The sequence below is a fragment of the Mauremys reevesii genome, linkage group 8 (genome assembly GCF_016161935.1).
Source record: "Mauremys reevesii isolate NIE-2019 linkage group 8, ASM1616193v1, whole genome shotgun sequence".
Taxonomy (NCBI): domain Eukaryota; kingdom Metazoa; phylum Chordata; order Testudines; family Geoemydidae; genus Mauremys; species Mauremys reevesii.
The window spans coordinates 84,717,548-84,741,966 of NC_052630.1; the positions used below are offsets into that span (position 1 = coordinate 84,717,548).

Sequence of the window (24,419 nt, forward strand, 5' to 3'; positions counted from 1 at the left end):
AGGATACTGGGAACCATCTGCCTCTTTGTCCCTCAGGACTAGCTTGCATCACTGGAACCTGCAATAGTCTAGATTGAGCAGTCAATATGTTCAGCTCAATCTACCCTATTTACTGCCAGCATCAGTCATCCTCTCGGCTGGAGGAGAAGGAACTGCCATCAACCTCCCAAGAGACAGAGAACTAGTTATGGTCCATCACTGTTTCCCCACCATGTCCTTCTCCAAGTGAGCCTTGGCAGACACGATCAGGCCTTAACAAGAGCTCCTTTTTATTAGTATCATTCCTATCTAGTTCCAGGATCCTTGAGTGGGTGAGAGGGATTACATTTCATTATATTTTACCTACAGTATTTACATAATGTCTTTGATGCACTGCATGGCTTACTCGTTTTTGTTTGTTTTAAATTAATAAAAAAATACTCTCACCCGCACCATTTACAGTCAAGTTATCTTTAGAAATGTTCTAGGATTCCAAGCTAACAAAAAAAAAAAAACCAAATTGATGCTAAGCTGAATATATGGTCCTAAACTAAAACATTTGTACTTTTGTAGTGCTGGGGTCTCATAACAAAGCACTGTGCTGCAAAGAGTAGGCACAACAAAGGCCAAACTATAAGTTTTAATGCTGAATTTTCATCATTAGATTAGTTCAGAATAGAATTTTCCTATATTGCAAGGCAGAGTTGTTTTTTTCTACATTTAGGTTTCCACGGGCAGTACATTAGGTAATGTTTTAACTACATCCAGGAACATGTTACAATAATTTAGGTTCAGAGGGTGATTGTTTTCTGTTATTCTAATTCCTAACTAAACTGGCAACAAAAGTTAGTCTAGAAAACATTGAACAAATGACAACAAATGCTATCAATAAGACCGATGAAGCTTGGTTTTGCTGCATTGGCATATATAAGGCACAGGTTGTCAGGGTGAAAAACAACAGTTACAGGATAAACTACCAATCTGGGCCTCATGCCTAATGAAAAGTAGCCCTTCAAAATTAAGCAGTCTACATTTTTCGGAACATCCTGGTTGATGGAGGTGGTATGAATGGGCTGCATATGATCATTCTAAACCCAACAAAGAAAAACAAAAAGTCTATGAAGTTGTCCTTTGGCAATATTGTACCAAATAGGTTACACGGTCTAACATAAGTGTGTATACAAGGAGTTCATGCTGAGCAAGTTCATGACACCTTTTATATACTAGCCTTTAAAAAAAAATTTGTTAAATCCCCTAAGCGCTCTCATACTGGGGGGGAGAGGAAAAGAGATCATGGCTATAGAATTAAAATCTCAACATTTTGTTGAGGGCAACACCACTTTCCAAACTCAATGTCTTTCAGGTCTAAAACTTGTGCTGCACATAGAGAGCTGGTGACTTACTCTTTGCAGTTGTAACTACACAGAAAGGAAAGGCAAACATATGTCACATCTTCCTCCCATTACACAGCAGAGAGGCTGGCTTCAATAGCTCCTGCATGCAATATGCCAACCAGTCAGTGGCATCACTGAAATTTAGTCAAGCCCCTTGCGGCAGAGAGGGGAGGTCACATTCCTGGAGAATATACACACATACCCAAAGACTAAAAATCTTTATCCATGTGTTCCCCTACATATGCTTCTGGCCTCAAGTAGCAGTATTTTCCAGATACATATAAGTGATGCTTGCTGATAGCCGCACCACACGGCTCCCGTAGCCCAGATACCAGGCAGGCAGGTGTCTCCAAGGCTACGTCTACACAGCAATGGAAGGCTAGTATTAATGAGACTCAAGTCAGCTGATCTGTGTCAGGGAATCCTAGGGTACACTGCATTTGAACCCTAGGTTAAGGATTTTCTGACCTGTGCTCTAACCAAGGGCTCTGGCATCCACACTGCAGTGCACAGACCAGAGTGAAAGTAAACGTATTCCAAAATGCCTAGCGCCCCCTGTCGACGCACTAGCCCTAGGAACGTGGTGCACTGTGGGAAAACTCTATTGCGCGCCCTGTTCTCTCACTGTGGCAGTATTGATAGAACTCAGGTGTCCATAAGGAGCACATAATTAGCTCATTTGGTGGTTGTCTCAATAGAATGACTACAGTTTGAGAAGGCTTTATCCTGAAACTACCATCTAATCTGAGAATTGGGCTCTCCAGCTCTAGGCTGAGTCCCACTGGCACGAAAATGTCCATACGCACCTGTTCTCAGGATAATTGGGACATCCGTCACCAGGGCAGTCATATTAAAATGAAACGTGGCAAATCTTACCTTTTAAAATGGGATGTTCAATGAAGGTGTTTTGGTGTGGGTTTTTTTAAATTTATTTCTGTTTGTTTTGAAGTTTGACATAAAATGAAGGTCACATCCCCAGCTTAGCGGCTGCCAACTACAAAGCAGTGAAATGCATCCCCAAGGCTTGGGGTGTAGTGTGCTCCAGCAGCCCCTGAGATCTCTTACCCCTGCCCCTGCTGCACCCTGCGAGGCAGGGATAAAGGATCCCCTGGAGACTGTGGGGAAGTTCTGGGCCTGGATCCCAATCACTGCCCTCACAGCGCACACAGCCTCAGCGAGATCAGGGGGCCCGGGAGCAAGGGCCAGAGAGTGGAGTGAGATCAAGAGGATGCCCTGCGGGGAGGGGGAGTGGCAGAGCTCCCTGCTCAGCAGAGCTGGGGGTGGGATGACCTGTACCACCCCAGCAGCCAGGAGCTGCCTCCTGTCTGTCAGCTTTGCTTATTGCTCTGGGCAAGTTCTGTGCAGCAGCGAGGAGGACCAGAGCGCACTTGGCCAGACAGTAATGGCACTTCTGGTTGCTGTGCTCCTCCTTTGCCACTGGGAACTCTGGGATACATCCAGAGGACTTCTGGGACCAAGTCGAGTCAAGCTGGGGCTGCATGCACACAGGAAAGCAGCAGGGCTCGGACCCTATGTCCCAACTTAACACAGGCTTGGATACTCCAGCCCTGCAGGGTCCTAGAATCCTGGGTCTGAGCCTGAGGTTAGCACAATTGGTATGTGGACACAAGGCGGGTTTGGAGCCCAGGCTTACATTGCTGTGTAGACATAACCCAATAATGATAGCATGCACAATAATTATAATCCAACAGAGCACCACTGATTAGTCACTATTCTTTCCCATTTCTTCATCACATAGGCACAATATCTTCACTGCAGTCCTCAGATTTTGATGTATCATGTGACTATTAGATGGCTAGTAGCCAGCATTTTATCCAGTGACTGTACGTCTGTCTATTTTAGGATTTTCAATTCCTTTATACACCATCACTCTACGCCACAAGGAAACAGAGGCTGCAGTGTACTCTGCACGGTACACAGGCTACCACATATGGTCGGCTTCCGATGTATATTGTATAGGTGTATTGTCTGCCAAATAAAACGTGGTCAAGAGTAATGAGTCTGGACTAGTGGAGAGAAATATAGCTCGCAAATGTTGCAAGTATTTTGGCTTTCCTATCTACATATCTAGACTGTACTGCACCTACACTACATCTTTCAGAGATCTAAAGAATCAATTGCCTTAAATAAGCAGCTTAATTTAGACATAAACTTGGAAAGTTTTATGGTCATCAAGTGTACTTTGCTTAACCAGCAAAATCTTTTGTGCAAGCCCTTAATTTTATAACTCAATATCTGTCCTCTGTCATGCATGCAAGAACTTTTCCATTGAGGGAAAGGTTTTATTGGTATAATTAGAAACTAAATGCAATATTGGAAGCAGCTAAGAAGGAAGATAGTAGCCTGTCAAAAATACATGCGCCCCTGGTCATTCAATGGATCTCTAAGACAAATAATACTCTAATATTTTCATAAAGCAAAAAATGATTTGTGACAAAGCTAGTACCCCCCCTAAAATATTTTACATCTGTCAGAACATCCTTACATGTAATTAGACTAACTCATTAAGATGCAACAGCACCATATTCCTCAATTATTGAATATGTTCATTAGCAAAATTAAATGGGAAGCTGGAGAAATATAGATAGCCTTAAGCCAAGATAACAGATTCCAACTACTGAAGACAAAGTTGGTTTTAATCTTGACAATAATAAGGAATAAGCATACTGTTCCTCAGTAAATAGTAAAATTGTGCGTCTTCTTTTGAGCAATCAGGAAAGGAGTAGGAAGAAAGCAAAGTAGTCATACTGTTGAAGGGCGCTGTATTAATTTCAATGGAATAAATGGGCCCAAAGAGTCAAAGGTGTTAACATGACCCTATCACTGTTGAACATTAAAGAGTTTTAAACAAGGTTCAGGCTTTTGGAATACAATGACTTCTGCCTGCTCAGTGGCAAACACACCGCTAAAAAAAATTCTTAACCTTTACCAAAGATATAGAAAAGGAGGGGAAACAATTAAAGCATTTGAAATGTAAAATGTCAAGTAATGCCTTTGTTTTAACAGGATACCAGAACAGCTGGAGTCTTTAGAAGAAAATCCCGTCAGTCACTCTTTCAGGTGATAAATAACTATCTTTTTAGGAGAAATGAAGTCAGTTGTAATGGGCTGGAGCTCTTAATGTCTGATCCTATTTCCTAGAAGACAAAACAAGACAAACATACCCAAAAAGGAGAGAGAAAAGACCAGCAAAGGGAGAAATGCAGTTTCTGTGTCTGGTATTGACTCTTACTTGCTACCACACTGCTGGAGAAACACAGGGATAGCACACTCTGAGTCCTAGCAAACTTGTACCAACATCAAACTGTCTAGGGCATTGCTTTTTGCTGCCAGTTTGGTCACATATTCACAGCAAAGTTGCAAAATATAGTCTTGGCCAGCTAAGCCAGACTCTTGATAGAGAGAAGGCAAAAAGAGAAAGAGAGAGTAAAGAAGAAATAGGATATACGAAGGGGAATAACAGTCTCACATCCCAGGTGGTATTCAGGATTTAGCCGAAGCTGATGGAGGTGGAAATATCATTTGGGTTCCTCTCTCTCCCTAAGGATCAGGATGATGAAAGCCCAACGATGCTATGGTACAGCCTGGGGTCCCGGGAGACTGTGGTTGTGATAGTCACAGTGGTTGTGGCAGTCACAGTCACCTTCTGTTTCACCTGCCCCCCTCTCCCCTGCCAGTAGTCGTCAGACAATTTCTTAATTCCCCCCCAGAAGTCTTTTCTTAAAGAACTCCAAAAGGGAGCGATGGGTGGAACAGCCCATGCCCTCATTATTTTCTTAATCATTTAGGCCTAATTTTTCACACACCAATTTTGGTCTATTAGTTTCTGGTCCCACACTTCTTGTTTACCATGTGTGATCTCACCATCATCCTTAAATTATATCAATAGGCCTTTATATTTTGACTAATTCCGTTTTTCAGTCTCCTTTTTGCACCTCTTCCCATGAACAAACATTTATTATTATAGATTATTATGACATCTTATGAACTTTCACTCAGTTGTCACACTTAGGGTAAAAATTGGCAGGCCCAATTATTAGGGCAAGGGTGCTGTTGTATTTTGGAGGTGGGATAGGATTGTCGGAAGATAATGCTGGCCTGAGCCCCAGGCCATGGGCTGGAATTGACCACCGGCTGGCTTCAGGGGAGAAGGAGCGAGAGGGCATGGCCTCCTCGGGGTGGACTTGGGCAGGGCCACGGCCTGGGTTAGAGGCAGGGCCGGCTTTAGGAAATGCGGGGCCCAATTTGAACAGTTTTGATGGGGCCCCAGCAGGGATGACTATATATTTAAAAAAAAATGTAAAAAACACATGGGGCTTGTACTCACCAGGCGGTGCTCCGAGTCTTTGGCGGCACTTCGGTGGCGGGTCCTTCACTTGCTCCAGGTCTTCGGTGGCACTGAAGGACCCGCCACTGAAGTGCCGCTGTAGACCCAGAGCAAGCGAAGGACCCACCGCCGAAGTGTCGGTGAAGACCCGGAGTGCCGCCAGGTGAGTAAAAATTAAAAAGGTGCCTCTAGCCAGGGAAGAGATTCTCACTGGGCGCGGGGCCCTCTTAGGCGTGGGGCCCGATTCGGGGGAATTGGTGGAATTGGCCTAAAGCCAGCCCTGGTTAGAGGAGGTTTAGCTTCCCCTGGCCTTCGATACCAACCACCCATGACTAAGCATAAGCAAAAGATCTCCAGTGCTTGCCATGGGTTAGCCCTAAAGGACATAGAGAGTTCGCTTATTACAGAAGCTTCTATTACTTCTTGAAACTTAAGTCTGGAATCCGTTTATGTGTATATAGGTTTACTTACTTTAAACCTTGTAAATAACTCTCTTATCTCCTTTTCCCAGTTAAGGAATCTTGAAATAGTTTATTATAGGATTGGTCACAAGCATTGTCTTTGGTGCGAGATCTAAGATACAATTATCCTGGATTAAGTGACCGATCCTTTGGGACTGGGAGTAATTTGAACATTGCTGTGAGCTTTGCGTCCACTGTTACTGGCCTCCAGGAACCATCCCACTGAAAAATACAAGTTGATACAAGTGCTCCTGGTGAGGACACGCATCACCGACACAAGGAACCAAGTATGCACACCCACGTGATTTAATAATTGTGGTGGCTTTCAGATTCTGTGGGCTTGTCTACACTGCAACGTTGTCGACAAAACTTTTGTCTTTCACAGGTACTTAAAAAAGCCCCCCCACGAAAGACAAAAGTTTTGTCAACACAAGTGGCAGTGTGAGCACTCTCCTGCTGACAAATCTAACGCCGCTTGAGGGGCTGGAAGTATTTTGTGGCAAAAGTGCCGACAAAATACCGACAGAGAGCGTTTACACACGCTGACTTTTAACGACAAGGCTGCATACTGTAGACAAGCCTTTAATGTCAGGTAGCTAATAAAATTGTTACATTGTTTTGAAAAGGCTGTCTGGTATCTACTTACTGAGAGCATTGCACCCTGAAAGGGTGGAAAAATGCAGGAATCTGGCTCAGTTGGACTCACTGCAGGGTGGGGTGGGGATAGGTTGACCAGACAGCAAATGTGTATTAGGAGCCTATATAAGAAAAAGACCCCAAAATTGGACTGTCTCTATAAAATTGGGACATCTGGTCACCCTAGGTGCGGGTCATAGATCAGCATTTATGTCACACTCCCCATCAGTACTCAGCCTGGGACAGGGAAGCTAATGATCCAAGCAGCAGACCAAATTCAGTGATGAATCCTAGTCACGTGCCACCTGAGACACACTGTGCATACGTTAAGACAGTGACTACAGGGAGCCATGGAGAGAGACAAGAATTGCTGAAACCTGAAGACCCAGTTTTGGAGTCTTGGAGGGGCCACCTGTGTGGAATAGCAGGGATCAAGGGCCAGATAAATCTTTTGTGGGCCCGGCCCCAAACATATTTGTGGGCCCCCATGGAGACAATGGAGCATGGCGCGGGGACATCAGTCCCCAGAGCGAGGTCTCAGCCAGAGGCAATGGGCATGGCATGGGCACTATTTACAAACCAGCAGTTGCCAGACGCACAGTGGCCCGCCTGGCCCTGTGCTGCCAGCATGCCCATTCCCCTTGGGGGGCAGACCCATGCTGCACCCCACAGCACCCCCAGCCAACACCGGAACAACCCCCTCCCAATTCCCTATGGCCAGAGGCCTCCTGGACCCGCTATGCCCAACACCTTCCCCAACCCACCCCCGCCAAATGCCCAGCACCCTGCACACCACCGCCCTTGCCCAGCACCCCTCTTCCCACAGCCCCACCACCAGGGCCGTCCTTAGGATTTATGGGGCCCTATGCAGTATTATTAAACTGGTGCCCCTATGCCCAATTTGGAGCACAACCACCACCCCTGCCCACAAACCCCCAGAAGAACCCCCACCCAATGCTGACACACTGAGCTTCATATGCAGCAGACGCTGCAGCAGCCTGGGCTTGCAGCCCGGGGGGAGGGATGAGGCACCAAAGGATACCAAGCCGCCGGCCCGCCTCACGGCAGCGGAGAATCACAGTTCCCTGCAGAGACCCCCATACCCTCTCCCTCATGCAGAATGTGCTGCACCGGTGCATTTGGCTCTATGAATACGGCCCCTGCCTAAGGAGACTGCAGTGTGCGCTGGGTGTGCAGGATCCGACCCACTCTTATTTGCTGTCCCAGTGGTGCCCCAAATGTTTGGGTGCCCTACACGGCTGCATATGCTGCATATGCCTAATGATGGCCCTGCCAACCACAACTGCCCAGCACCTCCCACATAACCTCCATGCCTTAGTGTCCCAACACACACACACCTTCCCCACCACCTCACCGTCCAGCACCCCCCAGAGACCCACTCTCCAGCCACTGCCTCCCGGACGCACTCACCAGCCCTGCTGGGAAGTGACTGTGTCTGCTAGGTTGAGCCAGCAGCGCAGCAAGAGCTGGTCCTGGGGCCAGGAATCACTCCGGTCCCTTGGGAGTGGTGCAATCAGCCAGGCCAGGGCCTGTCCTGGCCAGGCTCTCTCAGGACCCACTTGCTGGAGGGGCCCAGCCAAGCCCCCCACCTTGTCATCCCCCTCCACCTGGCTGAGACTGGCCAGGCTTCTGCACCAGTCCCAGGCAGCTCAGCTTCAGGGAGATGGGCAGGGCCCCACAGATGGTGGGAAGCAGAGACTGCCCGGAGCCGGAGGTGCACTGGGGTCCAGCCAGGGGGCAGAGAGGAGCAGGAGGGTGGGGCCAGGGGGCAGAGAGGAACCCTCAGCCTGAGGAGCAAGTGATGGTGGTGGGGAGCCAGCGGGCTGGCAGGTTCTCAGGACACAGTGCAAGCAGAGCAGGCCAGTGCCCCTTCTGAGCATGGGCCTGGCTCCATGGAGCCACTGGCATAATTGTAAATCCAGCTCTGGATCCAGCATACTAAAGAGGTACTCCCATTAGACCAGTTAAAGACTGGGGCATAGACCAGACCCTGTGAATCCATGATTCCCTGTTTCCTGATTTTTCAAAAAGTCCTGTAGTAAGTGTGATCAAATTCATGGTCCATTTTGGTCAATTTCAGTCATAGGATTTTTAAAATAGTAAAATTCATGCTTTCAGCTATTTAAATCTAAAATTTCAGTGTTGTAATTGTAGGGGTCCTGACCCAAAAAGGAGCTGTGGTGGGTGTGACATTATCTGATTAAAATATAACCATATAGATCATTGTTGCAACCAGTGATCTATATTTGCAACCAATCTTGTACAAAATGTGGCATGTAAGATGTCTATGGAAAGGTTATGATTTGCTGGTTATGATTATGCTATTTGTATGTATGTATCATTTTTGTATTTGAAGTTATGAGTATTGTCTCTAAACGTGGATTTCAAAGTTTTGCTCCTGGGGTAACGCCACGAGGTATTCAGCCTGCACATCTTGGAGGGACTATTCAAATTGAGTGGCCCATCAAAAGGACACTTAACTCACAACAGACCCAGGGAGATGCCCATCTAAACTGAATACACTTTCCTGAGAATGTTCTATCTGAAGTATAAGTAATGGCTTCCTGCTATGACTAAGGGTATGGCTACACTTGCAAGTTGCAGCGCTGGTGGAGGCTTTCCAGTGCTGCAATTAGTAAGTGTCCACACCTGCAGGGCACATCCAGCGCTGCAACTCCCTGGCTGCAGCGCTGGCCGTACACCTGGCTCAGCATGGGGAATAAGGATTGCAGTGCTGGTGATCCAGCGCTGGTCATCAAGTGTGGCCACACACCAGCGCTGTTATTGGCCTCCAGGGTATAAGGATGTATCCCAGAATGCTTTTAACTAAATTACTCCCTTTGTTTTGTTATGCAGCCTCTCTTTGTTTTGTTGTGAACTCCCGTTGCTACCGGAGCTGCTTTACCGGAGCTGCTTATGCTGTGATCAATCTGTATTCTCCTCCCTGCGTGATTCACAGGGGTTGAGTGTTTGCTTTTTGCTTGACCAGCAGCGAGAAAGCGAGTCGGCAGCTGCTTATCTGGTCTGCAGGCTTTTGCAGTTAAAGAATAAGGGGTTGGGTTTTGTTGTCAACTCCGTGCACCGGAGCTGCTTCAAACACAGCTCCCGTTTGCGGTCATCAATCTGTAACTACTGTCAACAATGAAATGAGATAACCCCCTGCCTGTCTCATTCACAGGGGTTGAGTGTTTGCTTTGCTTGAGAGAAACGGGGGAAGGGGCAGAGGGGGGAAAGGGAGTATGTTGGATGCAGGCTGTTTGCAGTTAACAGTAAGGGGGTGGGAAAATTTTCTGATTTTGCACAGTGTCGGTTCCAAAAATCCACTCTCTCTCTCCCCCCCGCTCCCTGTCACACTGTCCCACACCCCCCTCTTTTGAAAAGCACATTGCTGCCACTTGAATGCTGGGATAGCTGCCCATAATTCATCACTCCCAACAGCGCTGCAAATGCTGCAAATGCAGCCACACTGCAGCGCTGGTAGCTGTGAGTGTGGCCACACACCAGCGCTGGCCCTGCACAGCTGGACGACCAGCGCTGCAACTACAAGCGCTACAGATTTGTAAGTGTAGCCATACCCTAAGTGAAATCAGGCATGAACAGGTGACTCGCCCATGTGACTCCAAACTCCCATCTTTTACCTGTAATTTTCTACTAACTGTGCTGAGGGCTTTGTTTGAAACAATGGGTTTTCCTCCACATGATAGAAATTATAAAAGGCCCTGGAAACACCTCCATTTTGCCTCTTTCCTGCTTCAGCCTCTGGACTATGAATTTATACTAATGGGAGCATTCTAATCTATGGACTGAGAACCTTCCAATGATTTGGAAGTAACTAGAGACTTGACTTAAGCCAGCAGTTTATTCCATCACTGCTACAAGCCTGAAACAAGAACTTTGCAATTATTGTATGTATTTGATTCCTTTAACCAAATTTTACTCTCACCCGTCTTTCTTTTTTAAAAATAAACCTTTAGATTTTTAGATACTAAAGGACTGGCAACAGCTTGATTTTGGGGTAAGATCTGAGTTACATATTGACCAGGATGGGTGGCTGGTCCTTAGATATCAGAACCTTTTATTTGATTAGATTGGTTTTAAAGAACCACCCATCTTTAAGTCTAGTGTTTCTGGTGGTGACACAAGGACTGGAATATCTAGTGAAACTGCTTTTATGACTTCTTGTTACCCAGCATAGTGAAACAGAAGTATACTTTTGTTGCTTGTTTGGTATATCTCAGGGGAGAATAACCTCCAGTTTTGGGGTATATCTGCCCTATTTCTCAGTAGTTTGCCCTGAATTTGGTATTCTCAGTTGTGACCCACTGAGGCACACTTACAGAGGGGTTGCAAGGAGGAGGGGAGAGGAGATTATGGTACTGTTACTCTTACTTCTGCACTGCTGCTGCTGGCTGCCTTCAGAGCTCAGCAGCTGGAGAGTGGTGGTGGCTGCTGGCTGGGATCCCAGCTCTGAAGGCAAAGCCGCTGCCAGCAGAGCTGCTGCCAGCAGCACTACAGAAGTAAGGATAGCATGGTATGGTATGCCACCCAGCTCTGAAATAAGGGTGGTAATACTATGACCTCCTAAAATAACCTTGAGACTCCCTACATCTCCCTTTTGGGTCAAGACCCCCAATTTGAGAAATATGTACAGTATAAGGTAAAAGCACATAAAAGATGAGATTTCATGGGCAGAGACCAGATTTCATTGTCCAAGACGTGTTTTTCATGGCCACGAATTTGGTAGGGCCCCTAGCAATGAAGGTGGGCATTTCTCAAACCTTTTAACCCTCTTCCTTTATCAGAAAAGATGCCAATAAATCAGTAAGTCTCAACAAAGAGGAAGGCCATTAATTTGATGCATCTGTAGGCTAGAGCTTGACTTTGCAGGTCAGGGTTTAGGCACATTGACAAGGCAGCATTGGGAAGCTTGCACTGCTGCTGCTCATACTATATAGGTTCTGTGCACAAAGAGAGGACTTCACTCCCACTGGCTCTCAATCTGGAAGCCTTCACAAACACTAAATTCATACAATTAAAAAAAAAAAACGCATGAACTTGAGAAATGTTATTGACCAATAGGATGTGAAACAGCTGTGAAATTAGGGCTCAATTCCACAGGATCAGCATACAAGCTGTCTTTTCATTTTATGAGATGTTATTTTTCATATTTTTCTTACCTTAAATACCATACTCACAAATACAGTTTCTTTTTGTAAGGCATTTGTGCAACTGTTTTTGGCTGAATTAAAAAACAATCAGTAAACAAAATGTCTGGAGAGAAAAAAAAACTACACAGCACAATGTGTTGCTGATCAGAGTTATGGTGCTATGTGGAGCGGGGGAAGATCCTTACACATTCCCCCTCTACATTCCATTTGGTGCTAGTCAGTGCTTTCTGCATTTGCTCTCAGCAGAATTAAAATTAGCAAAATTTCAGAAGGAGTAAGTTTATTTTTCAGTTTTCTTTGCTAAGAAAAGTATATTTTCAGAATTAAGCCACAACTTAATCTGTTTGGGATGACAGGTTTAGTGCTATAACTTTTATTTTATTTATTTTTACCATTGCATTGAACAAAGTGAATGCTATTAATACTTTACCAAATAAGGAACAGCACAAATTTCTGCTGTTGCACATGTGATCACTATTTTTTATGTAAGCAAAAGGAGGTGTTCCCACATATCCATATTAGATTTTTTCCAGAGTGCCGTTGAATAAATCCCACCCACATGCTGTTCTATGACTCATGCAGATAGATTTTTATGTTTACAAGGCTCAGTACGTGGGGATCTGTCACTGCTGTAAGATGTAATAAGAACCAAGTTATATTAAAAAAACAAAGACGTCATAGTTTGATCTAATTGTTAGTTTAAGTCTGTCTGATTTAACATGAAACAAAGGGGTCCATTCTCCCTTTGAATCATGGTAATGGGAGTTATATGTGCTCACCAAAAAGAAAAAAAAAACACCCATAGCCCTAGGTATCACTCATCCTTTCTGCATTACAGCAAAGTCCAGTTTAGAAGATTATGTATTAAGTTGTTGCTCACTTTTTGAATGTTCTGACTGCATTCCAGGGCTTTAAGATGCCTTATTACTTTCGAGAACATAGGTCACACTTACAGGATGGGAGACTCCATTCTGTAATTCAGTGACTCCAAAAGGGGTTTGTATAATCAGCAGACCATAACTCTCAATACGATACTGTGGCCAAAAGAATGCATGCAATCCTCAGATGCATAAACAGGAGCTTGAGTAGGAGTACAGAGATTATTTACCTCTTTTTTTGGCACTGGTGTGACCGCTGATGGAACACTGTGTCCAGTTCTGGTGTCCACAATTCAAGAAAAATGTTATTAAATTGGAGAGGGTTCAAAGAAGAGCCACAACAATGATTAAAGGGTTAGAAAACATTCCTTATAGTAAGAGACTCAAGGAGCTCAATCTATTTAGCTTAAAGAGAAAGTAATCAAATCACCCTTTAACTGCCTTTGTTCTCTATAGAGGAGAACAAACATTTGATAATGAACTCTTCAGTCTAGCAGACAAAGGCATAATACGGTACAATGGCTGAAAGCTGAAGTAGACAAACTCAGACTGGAAATAAATTGTAACATTTTAAGTGAGGGTAATTAGCCTTTGGAAGAATTTACCAAGAGTCATTCATTGCCTACAGCTGTAAATAATGTGACAGTGCTGGATTCATGGTGTATGTGCAAATACCGCCACTGAACACTGGTGGTATGATGCTCAAATGCCTATTACCTTCCCCACATCACCACGGTTCTAGCACTAGTATCCACATTAGCTGGGTTTGAAAGATTTACTTATGCTATTACACTCCTTTCCCCTACTACATCTTAGGCCATCGCCCTACAATTTAAAGAAAACAAACCACACATACTGCTTATGGAGAACTGTATTTAACTGCAACATATAGATAATCCTCCTTTTTCAGGATGTGTGTGTATAAATAAAAACTTAAAAACCCACCCTAAAAAAAAAAGTTACTAGACCACTCTTGTTTTTGCTAGACCTTACCCTTCGCTCCACTTTTTCTTTTCTTACATCGTACTACTATTCTTTAACTTACTTTCCATCAGTCTCTTCTACTCACTATCTTAGTGGTTCTCAACCTCTTGGCATTCAGGACCCATCTGTAAACCTTGATGGCATGTCTCAACCCAGTAAATAGCTTTAGCACAAAAAACTTCTGACTTACTAAATATTTCTTATACATGATATACAATACACATTAACATAATTATTGAGTTCTAAATAAATACACTACAAGTACCATAGTGGGGCTTCTATGGCTCCTATCCCACAGGGCTTAGCTCCCTGTTCTGAGCTTTGAGACCTCCGAGGTCAAAGTGCCACTGAGGTGTGGCCCAGCCCCACAACAGGGGTCTGGTCAGGCCAAGAGTGGCATTGAAACTTGGTATATGAGGTCACTGTCCAGTCACACAAATTTGGCTCAGCTAGCCCCCCCCCCCCCCCCCGTCATGACAGAGAGGCAGCTGGGATGAACCTGAGAAGTGCTGCATCACTGCAAACCCATGCTCCAGGTCTCAATGCGCATAGCAGGGAGCTGAGCCCAGCCAGCCCCACAGCTGTAGGAGCCACCGCTACCGGATGAGATTGGGGCAGGCTCTGCAATGCTCACCCCTTCCCCCAATCCCCATGCAACCCTTTGACACATTCTGGCAACCCCATTTTGCCCCATGGGTTGAAAAACTCTGCATGGTCTTACATACAGCCACCCATCCCTCACGCATAGGTGTCTAGTAAAATTTTTGAAGCCCCAACTAGAGATATGAAGGATGGGGACCCCACCATCGAATGTCCAAATGAGAAGCCACTCTTACCTTTGTAATTGTGAGGAAAAGTGAGAGTTTGATGGTGTTCCTATCAGGGTGCTGTATCTGGACTTTGCCTGGAGACAGTCTTATGTACTAACCATGGGCTAGCATGAGACAAATTTAAAGGTAATGCCTTCCCTTTTCAGTTGCTGCAAGAGAAGCAATATGCTCCTGCTCCTCATCCCCCCTTGCTTCTTCCCACCCCCAGACTCCTGGCTGCTGGGAGATGTGGGTAGTTCTTCACTGCTCTACCTCTCCTCCCCCCGACCTAAACCCAAAAGTCCGTCTCAGTGAACAGCTCCAATTCCTGCCCTTGCTGCTGCTGCTCAGCTCTTCTCAAACAGCAGAGTAAACAGATGTAATTCTTCTCAGTTTTACTGCTGTCTACAGGGTTTTGAAAAGCTACAGTGAAAACGAACACAATTCTGATCAGCTTTCAGTCTGCTGCAGCTTGAACTATTAGCAGCAGAGGTACAGAAGCTCATTCTGTAGATTTCAGAAGACAGCATTATAGCGGTTCAAGGTTGGAAGATTTTCTTTGCCATGATAGGCAAAAGGCTTCCCCCGCAGTTGCACAATGAAACCTTCAATTCTGCATGGGACCCCTATGCTAGAAAGCTTCATGCTTGTAATCACCATGTGATTTTTCAAACCTTTCGTTTTAGTTCTACTGGAGTGACAGGGACAGAGAGCTGTGATGAGGAGCAAACAAAAAATTAGGAGTAAAGACAGTGTTCTACATTTCCACAATTGTACACGTTTCTTACATTCATATGTTAAGCACAGATTATTCTCTCATAAGGAATAACCCATGAGACAGCAAACTCTAGGGCAGAGGTGGGAAAACTACGGCCTGCGGGCCCCAGAGCTCCCAGCCCGGGAGGCTAACCCCCAGCCCTTCCTCTGCTGCCCCCTCTCCCCCGCAGCCATGCCACCACACGTGCAGCACTCTGGGTAGCAAGGTTGTGCGCTCCTGTCGAGCAGCGCGTCGGGCTCTGGCAGGGCAGTGCGGCTGCCAGACATGCTGCTCTGAATGGCATGGTAAGGAGGCCAGGGGGTTGGATAAGAGGCAGGAGGTCCCAGGGGGGCAGACAGGGAGCAGTTGGATGGGGCAGAGGTTCTGGGGAGCGGTCAGGGAGGAGTTGGATAAGCGTGGGAGGCCTGGGGGGGCGGCTGGCGGGTGTAAGTGATTATATATATATATATATATATATATATATATATATATACACACACATACACATACATACATACACACACACACACGAGAGAGAGAGAGAGAGGGGTCAGAGCAGTCAGGGGACTGGGAGCAGAGGAGAAAGCAGGATTTGCCTTCACCAGAACAAGTAGTGGGATTTATGCCCCATCAAATCCATGAATTTTGCCAATTCACAGGTTTCCCATTTAACAAGGAGGTGTTTTATTAAAGTTATATTTTGTTTTCTCCCTCTTGACAGCAATCCTTATATAACATATGGGAGATCTGACATTTTAGTGAGATGTGAATTAGGCACCAGTGAAGAGGCAGCTGTCTTATACTATTTTGGTCAAAAAAAGCTTCCCTCCAAATCTAATGTCATCCTCATTCTTAAGTACCTACAGTTTGTTTTCTCTGCCCCTTTGTATGTACTAGCTTTATTGTACTTTGAAATATTAAGCCTGTACCATGGCCCTTCTGGGCAGAAATTGCCTTTTACCTAGGTTTTTACATTATTGAACACAATGGTCCCCAATCACAAATGGGGGTTCTGGGTGCTACCATAAATAAATGTTTGTTTCCACTTACAGTAAATATTGAGCTGTCCACTAATAGCATTAAAAAAAAATCTAAAGGAGGGCAGAGAAGGGCAAAAACTAGGAACCATGATAAAATAAATATTCTTAGACACACACAAATGTTTTGTCATGTTATTTATTACATTTCCTCAATAAAACACATAATCCATAAAATATTTCACATTACCAGTTCATCTAAACATGCCATAATCATGTTCTTACAGGCTGGTGACTGAATTTTGAGTCCTTTATTATGAATATTGACTAGGTTCAGTGTTTGTTTAGAGATTTTTAGATCTCAACTCATATCCTTTCCTTCCTATTGCTCCCTTTCCCACTGCTGCCAAAATTACATACACATAATACAGGTCTAGCCTTATATACCAGTTCTTTTTAATAGACCTCTGACAAACATCCAGCAATGGCTGGATAAAAAGAAGTTACAAACAAAAAAATTATGAGCCCCACCTAAATAGATGAGTGGAGCAGATAATCAGAGAAGGTACAAATCTCTCCATCCCTGGACCAACTGTCCTCGGGATGGGCTGAGCTGGCACACAGCCAGGCTATAGTCTTTCTTGCCTCTTACTTGTCACATGAGAAAAGGTAACAGTTTGGTCTTAATGAGGTGTGTACATATGGAGCTGGCACCTATGCCCTGATACATAGGTGCTCCGGGGCTGGAGCAGCCACAGGGAAAAAATGGTGGGCGCTGAGCACTCACCAGCAGTCCCACATCAGCTCTCTCCTTCCTCCCCAATGTTTGCCATCTGCCGGTGGGCCCATTGATCAGTGCCTCCCCCGCCCTCCCTCCTGCCTGCTGCAAACAGCTATTTCAGGGCATGCAGGAGGCAGAGGGAGGGAGGGATAGGAGCAAGGACATGGTGCGCTGGGGAATAGGAAGAGGCAGGTCGGAGCTGGGGAGAGGCGGGGCAGAGGTAGGGCCTTGGAGTAAGGGGTGGAGTGGGGGCAGTGCCGGCCATTGAGCACCCTCTGTCCCCCCCAACAGTGGAAAGTCAGCACCTGTGTATCAGGGAAGGGCATTACCTCAGACCAGGCCTGTATGCTTGTAGTGGGAAGATGCATTTGCCTAGTCTCCCTTCCAAGCTAAGAAAAACTGACACACCTAAATCTCTGTTGGTTTTAATTGAAGGGATTCTGTATTAAGGCCAATGCAGCAAATCACTCAGCATGCATTTCATGTTCGAAGTCAGGACTATAAAGGACAACTGGTTCTCTCTCTCTCTCTCATCATGCATAATTTATTTGTCTTCATTTTCAAAGCCTTCACACACTATCCCCACCCTATCTTCTGATTTACTATCACGTTGTCAACTCCTGCCTCCTATCCACCAATACTGCCAGTTCCCCTTGCCCACGTGTAACACTTTCAAGCAACCACTTCCATGCTTTTTTGCATGCTGCAAACATTCACAAAAAAACCTAACTAATTATCTTCCTGAGAACTCTTCTTTTCCTTGATGCCTACAAAAAAACTTGACAACTGTTAGGCTGTGGGTGTGCTGAGACCACTACTTACCATGCTGACCCATATTGTTTCACTGTACTCTTACAGTCTTGTGTGGCTGTATCATCTCATACTCAGATAATAAGCTGTTTGGGGCAAAGACCATCTTTTTGAGTCTATACAGAGCATAGTACAATAGGGTCTTGACCATGACTAGGGCTGCAACACTAGTCTCCATTATTATTATTTGTATTACCATAAAGAGCAGTGCTTTAGAAGTACGTGAGGTATTTGTAAAACTTTCAAAAAAATTAAAAATTAGACAGATATATTTAAGCTTATCAGAATTTTGTTGATGATTTTGATAGGTGTTTATTTTTAAGCATTTAAGATTTTTTTATTTAAATTTTCACAGTTGTGAGAAATTACAGGGAGGAGTCACGCAATTGGGAGGGCAGACAATTATTTAACAACTGTAGATGTTGAGATTCAAAACTTCAAAGCTTTATAATGGTTAAAATACAAATTGTCCACATCACATCAAAATATACAAAGTAAATATCCTCAAATCAAATTAACAAGTTGTCAAGCAGCATTTTTCTTACTTTGTAAATTTTGATCATTTATGGAAATACTTTTAATTAGTTTGTGTGTTTATGGTGAATCAACACTTACTGACATTCACTGATAAAAAAAATCTAAACCTTCCAAGCACAGATATAAAAATTTTACAGATATTCAAAAGAAAAGCAGTAAGGATGAAATCCATCCCATATTCCTCAACTGAGCAGTCCCACTGAAGTTTTGTAAGCATCTGTACATTTTGTAGCATTGGACCCAAAAATGGACTAACCTTGTATTAAGTCAGTTATGTTTTAGCCCAGAGTAAAATTCTATAGCAGGATAAGGATTTTGTAAGAGAAATGCTGACAAAACTTTAACTATAGCATTATAAGAGCAGTCATCACAATAGAATCCTTTTTGTTCTTCCAATTTTCCCTCTCTGCTATCTAGTCCCCTTCCCATTTATCTTCATCAAGAATCTTTAAAATCATCTACATGAATTTCCTCTTCCGTGAGTGTAAAAAAGTGCAGTAAGCAATTCACAAATGTCTGTGCAGTTCAGAATTAGAAGTATTAAAAATCCTGTACTTCCTGACTTTCTAGGTAAATTGCACTAGGTCATTTAAACAAAAAAAAATAATTTCTTAAAAAAATAATAAAAGACCCTTGTGAGCAAAACTTTTCCTTGACATGAGATATGCCATCTTCTGCTGTCATAAATGTCAACTCCCCACAAATCCCTATAAAGCAACTTGAAACTGATTACCAGGCAAAGAATTTGGCATGTTTTAAAATTACAAGCTGGAAAGGTCTTGAACATTAGCAGCATTTTTTTAACCCGAAAGTCAACTTTCAAATCTAGCTTATAATGCTAAAATTCTCATATTCATACATACACACAAACAAAAAAGTTCACTCTCACCATTATATCTTTTTCCTCATCTCTACTTGTACATTAAAAATACTGAAGGAATAACTAAGCAATGATTTTTAAAGGAACAGTTACCAGTATTCTGCTGTTTGGACTGTAGATGTTAGTTATCACTTCAGGGAACTCAGCTGCCAAAAACAAAGCGGGGAATGACTTTCCCCCTTTCTTTAAATATGAGATAGTCATCTTGCGAATGAGCCTCTCACTGTATGCATGAATTCTATGTGTGATAATTAGGCATCACTCCTCTCATGCTCTGAGGTTTCAAGGAAGAAAGATATCTGGAAGCAAGGAAATTAAATTGCTCAATCCAGAATGTGTTATTCCATATTTCTGAATACAACATATTTCCTTCTTTGAACTTATGTACATACCTTACACATTCCAAGAAGGATTACTTTGCTATACAGAATGTGTTCAATATTAATGTCTGCATATTCCCAAGATTTACACTGTTGAACAGAAAGTTACATAGGGAAGGGGAACTGCTATCAGAGTTGTATATTCCCTAGCATTTAGAAACAATAGTCTTTCTTCCTTCCCAGCCTGTAGAACTAACATGATTATTTTAATAGGCTGTTTTGGTTTGTTTGCCTGTAGTGTGTGTCATGTATTGAGGGAAGGAAAGCTAAGTGGAAACGAGGACAGTATCCTCTTTAGAGGTGATTATCACAGGTCAAAATTGTGCATTGGTAGGTCAAAGTGGGGAAGCTCTTTTTGCCCTGGTCAATGGGTTAGTCACTGAAGGTAACAAACAGACTCTCTTGTACCAAAAGAAAGCATGATAGCATAACCATTTTTCGATGCGTTTTTTTGTTTCATGTGTTGACAGTAACATGTTTATACCATATCTATTTCAGAACCTTATACAGGTAGTGACTATTCTTATACCGCCAAATGCAAGTCAGAGCATCGAGATAAGGGATGGGCAAACTATGGCCTGCATGCCGGATCTGGCCTGCCAGCTGTTTTAATCCAGCCGTCAAGCTCCCGCTGGGGAGCGGGGTCAGGGGTTTACCCCACTCTGGTGCTCCAGCAGGGGAGCAAGGTTGAGGGTCACTTCACGCAGCTCCTAGAAGCAGCGGCATGGCTCCCACGTGTAGGAGCAGCTAGGGGGCTCCGCTCTGCACGCTGGGAACCGCAGCCAACGGGAGCTGTAGGGGAAGTGCCTGTGGACAGGGCAGCGTGCAGAACCACCTGGCTGTGCCTCTGCATAGGAGCTGGAGAAGGGACATAGCACTGCTTCTAGGAGCCACTTAAAGTAAGTGCCGCCCAGAGCCTTCACCCCTGAGCCTCTCTTAGTGCTCCAATCCCTTGCCCCAGCCCTGATCCCCCTCCCACCTTCCAAACCCCTCGGGTCCCAGCCTAGAGCACCCTCCCACACCCCAAACTTCTCATCTCCAGACCCACCCCAAAGCCTGCACCCCCAGCGGCAGCCCTCACCCCACTCCTCCACTACAGCCTGGAGCCCCCTGCTGCACCCTGAACTCATTTCTGGCCCCACCTCGGAGCCCGCACCACCAGCCAGAACCCTCACCCCCTCCCATACCCCAATCCCAATTTTGTGAGCATTCATGTTCCGCCATACAATTTCTATTCCCAGATGTGACCCTCAGGCCAAAAAGTTGCCCATCCCTGATCTAGACACAAGGGGAAAAAAACCTGAAATGAGTGAGTTTTTTTTTTTTTTTAAAGAGGAAAACTGCTTTCTGTCCTAAATGATTAGAGCAACATAAGAACTTAAAGTGTCCAACTAGAATGCCAGCAAGAGGCTTATAAAATTTTAAAGCAACTTGACACCAGTTATAAAGGATCCCATCTGAAAAACATTTACAGTGTAGGCATATATCAAGAAAAAAAAACAAAACATAATAGGCAGTGGTGACATTTGCCTGAGAGTCTTCTAATAAGAGCTAGGTCTTATATAGCACTTTTCATAAGTAATCTAAAAAGCACTTTACAAAGGAAGACAATACCAATATCTCTATTTTACAGATGGGGAAACTGAGGGACAGAGAAGGGGAATGACTTGCCCAAGTTTACTCAGGTCAGGGGCAGTCAGGAATAGAACCCAATAGGTCCCAGTCCAGCATGCTAGTTAGGCCATACTAGTCACCCTTCATTGTTTGGTAAACACTCCAATCTGTACACTGCCAATAGATTTCTGAGTAAGCTTACTTATTACAAGCAACAGGAAACAGCGTTGAGGCCTTTAATAGGCTTTTAACTAACACAAAAATCAATCTTAAAATGCCCACTTTATATACATAATCTTTTAATTTCAGGGTGATTATAATGGGGAAGCCAATGGAATAGGAATACATCTCCATTCACCTTCCTGGGATAGAATCAATTAATAGAAACAGATAGGAAAAGGAATTCTCTTTTTCCTGGAACAACTCCAGTTCTCTCTTTATGTATTACCAATACAAGTCAATAGATCCTAATTAAATTAAAAAGCCAGTCATATTACATGAAAACAGTATTTTTTAAAAACATCTTAAATAATAAAAGCACAACAGTTTTACATGTCATGTTGGCAATGTGCAAAAATAGAATTTACTTAAACCTAAGTTTAAATTGGAAATATATGATATAGTAACAGAAGAATACACAGCAGTAGGCCATCTCCTGACACAGACATAGCAGATGTAAGCTATAGCACGTTCCTCTCCTCCCCTCCCCCAAACACACACACTTAGGCTTTGGCTACACTTGCACTTCAAAGCGCTGCCGCGGCAGCGCTTTGAAGCGCTAAGTGTAGTCAAAGCGCCAGCGCTGGGAGAGAGCTCTCCCAGCGCTGTCCGTACTCCACCCCCCTGTGGGGAATAACGTACAGCGCTGGGAGCCGCGCTCCCAGCGCTGGGGCTTTGACCACACTGGCGCTTTGCAGCGCCGCAATTTGCAGCGCTGGAGAGGGTGTGTTTTCACACCCTGCTGCAGCGCTGCAAATTTGCAAGTGTAGCCAAGGCCTTAGTGGTCTAATTTAAGTATTGCTCTTATTTTCTCATATTACTAGCTATTAGGGCTAACAAGTATCAGAGGGGTAGCCGTGTTAGTCTGGTTCTGTAGAAGCAGCAAAGAATCCTGTGGCACCTTATAGACTAACAGAAGTTTTGCAGCATGAGCTTTCGTGGGTGAATACCCACTTCTTCGGATGCAAGCAGTGGAAATTTCCAGGGACAGGTGTGTATATATAAGCAAGCAAGAAGCAAGCTAGAGATAACGAGGTTAGATCAATCAGGGAGGATGGGGCCCCATCCTCCCTGATTGATCTAACCTCGTTATCTCTAGCTTGCTTCTTGCTTGCTTATATATACACACCTGTCCCTGGAAATTTCCACTGCTTGCATCCGAAGAAGTGGGTATTCACCCACGAAAGCTCATGCTGCAAAACTTCTGTTAGTCTATAAGGTGCCACAGGATTCTTTGCTGCTTCTAGGGCTAACAAGTTAGCCATACTCTATGGCCTTCCGCTTCATCTAGAGCTGACTTTTTGTCATGTTGTAACATGTTAATTGATTGCCAATTGTTTCTGGCCAAAAATGCTTGTTCCTGGCTGTGGTTCGAGAACTTTAAGAAAGGTCTATGTTAAACATAACTAAATAGATAGGTTTCATTTGTGCCACCTCATTCCAAATTGACACAAGCTCAAAGAGCCTTGTAAGCAAGGATATGACAAATCCACTTTTTAAAAACTTTATCAGATGCTTACTATCGACTTCAGCATTAACTGGATACCAGAGACAGATACTGACACTACAGAAGTTAGTAAAATAATGGCTGTGGGCTCTGAAGCCTGGTCCTTTTGAGCACTCACTAGCTCGCCCACTGCTAAAAGCCCCTCCCCCAGCCTAGGGAAGAGCTACTGGACTGAGAACCCAACCAACTTCAGGGGACAACAAAGGCAATAACAGGAACAGGCATGGGGGTCAAAGGGCAAAAACTAGGGAACCAGAAGGGGACACTGAGCAGAGAACCCCAGACAGCGCCCACTACTCCTCAAAGGCATCGAGAGAGCCGGCAGACGCTGCCCAGAGAAACTCTGCCCAGATATGAAAGCGGATAACTCCCCCCCAAAAGACAGCCCCACAGTCGCAGGGGTCTCCCTCTGCCAACCTCTTCTCCCTGGTGCTACAAATGGCCACCTTGGCCATGGCCAGGAGGAGGTTGACAAGCTGGTCCCGCAACTTCGTATCTTTGGATCAGGTGTGCGTAAAGTAACAAGTGTGGGGAAAAGTTCAGCCAGAACCTCAATAAGAGGTTCTGGAGGAGCCGGAAGAGAGGCTGCAGCCTGGCACACTGAAGGTATGCATGCGCCAGGATCTCCCTCATGCCACAGAAGGGACAGGCTTCAGGGACAGAGGTGAACTGCGCCAAGTACACGCCTGTGCTCACAGCTCCATGTAGGAGTCACCAGCTGATATCCCCAGCAGGCCGCAGGACTAAGATGGAATATAAGCTGGCCCACCAGGGTTCCCCACCCTCCACTACAGGTGAAAGGTCCCACCATTTGGGTGGGGAAATGAAGCATGTGCATCATGATCGCATACAGATGGTCTCTTGGCACGGTTCGGAAATAGACCAGCTGCAAGACGCGCAGCCAACTTGGGGTATGAGGAGGGGGAGGCTGGGAAGGCTCACGGGCCAGGGGACCAATGGAAAGATCCAGAGGGCCTGGAGTGAGAGGCAGGCGGGGTACACCCTCTTGCAGGACCCGCTCAAAGAAAACCCCAACCTCAGAGGACAGGGCTGCCTCCACCTCCTGGAGAATGTGCCGGGAGGTTTTAAGGGTGGAGAGCCCCATGCACTGACCGAGTGCCAGGGGATCCACCCAACCCCCCAGGACATAGTCCAAGAGATTTCCAATCTTGGTGACTCCCACCAGGACCAACCTCTGGCACACCAAAGGGGACTCTGCCACCTGCACACGGAGCTGAAGATTGCATAGCAGTGCCTCCACAAGGAGATCTACCCTCTC

General features: G+C 44.9%; 1 protein-coding gene across 7 annotated transcripts in view; it reads right to left on the reverse strand.

Annotated features, from left to right (window-relative positions):
* The window catches only part of DNAJB4 (DnaJ heat shock protein family (Hsp40) member B4), a 42,442-nt gene that overhangs the window by 14,472 nt on the left and 3,551 nt on the right, over positions 1-24,419 (reverse strand). Inside the window, exon 1 of one of the 7 annotated variants that reach the window (XM_039485956.1) lies at positions 19,514-20,763. The exons of 5 other annotated variants lie outside the window; for them this stretch is intronic. In XM_039485956.1, the coding sequence (XP_039341890.1) occupies positions 19,514-19,624 (111 nt within the window). In that variant the 5' untranslated portion in view covers positions 19,625-20,763. Of the gene's footprint in view, positions 1-14,705; positions 15,033-19,513; positions 20,764-24,419 lie in introns of those variants that run through there. One more of the 7 variants, XM_039485959.1, reaches the window with a different exon arrangement.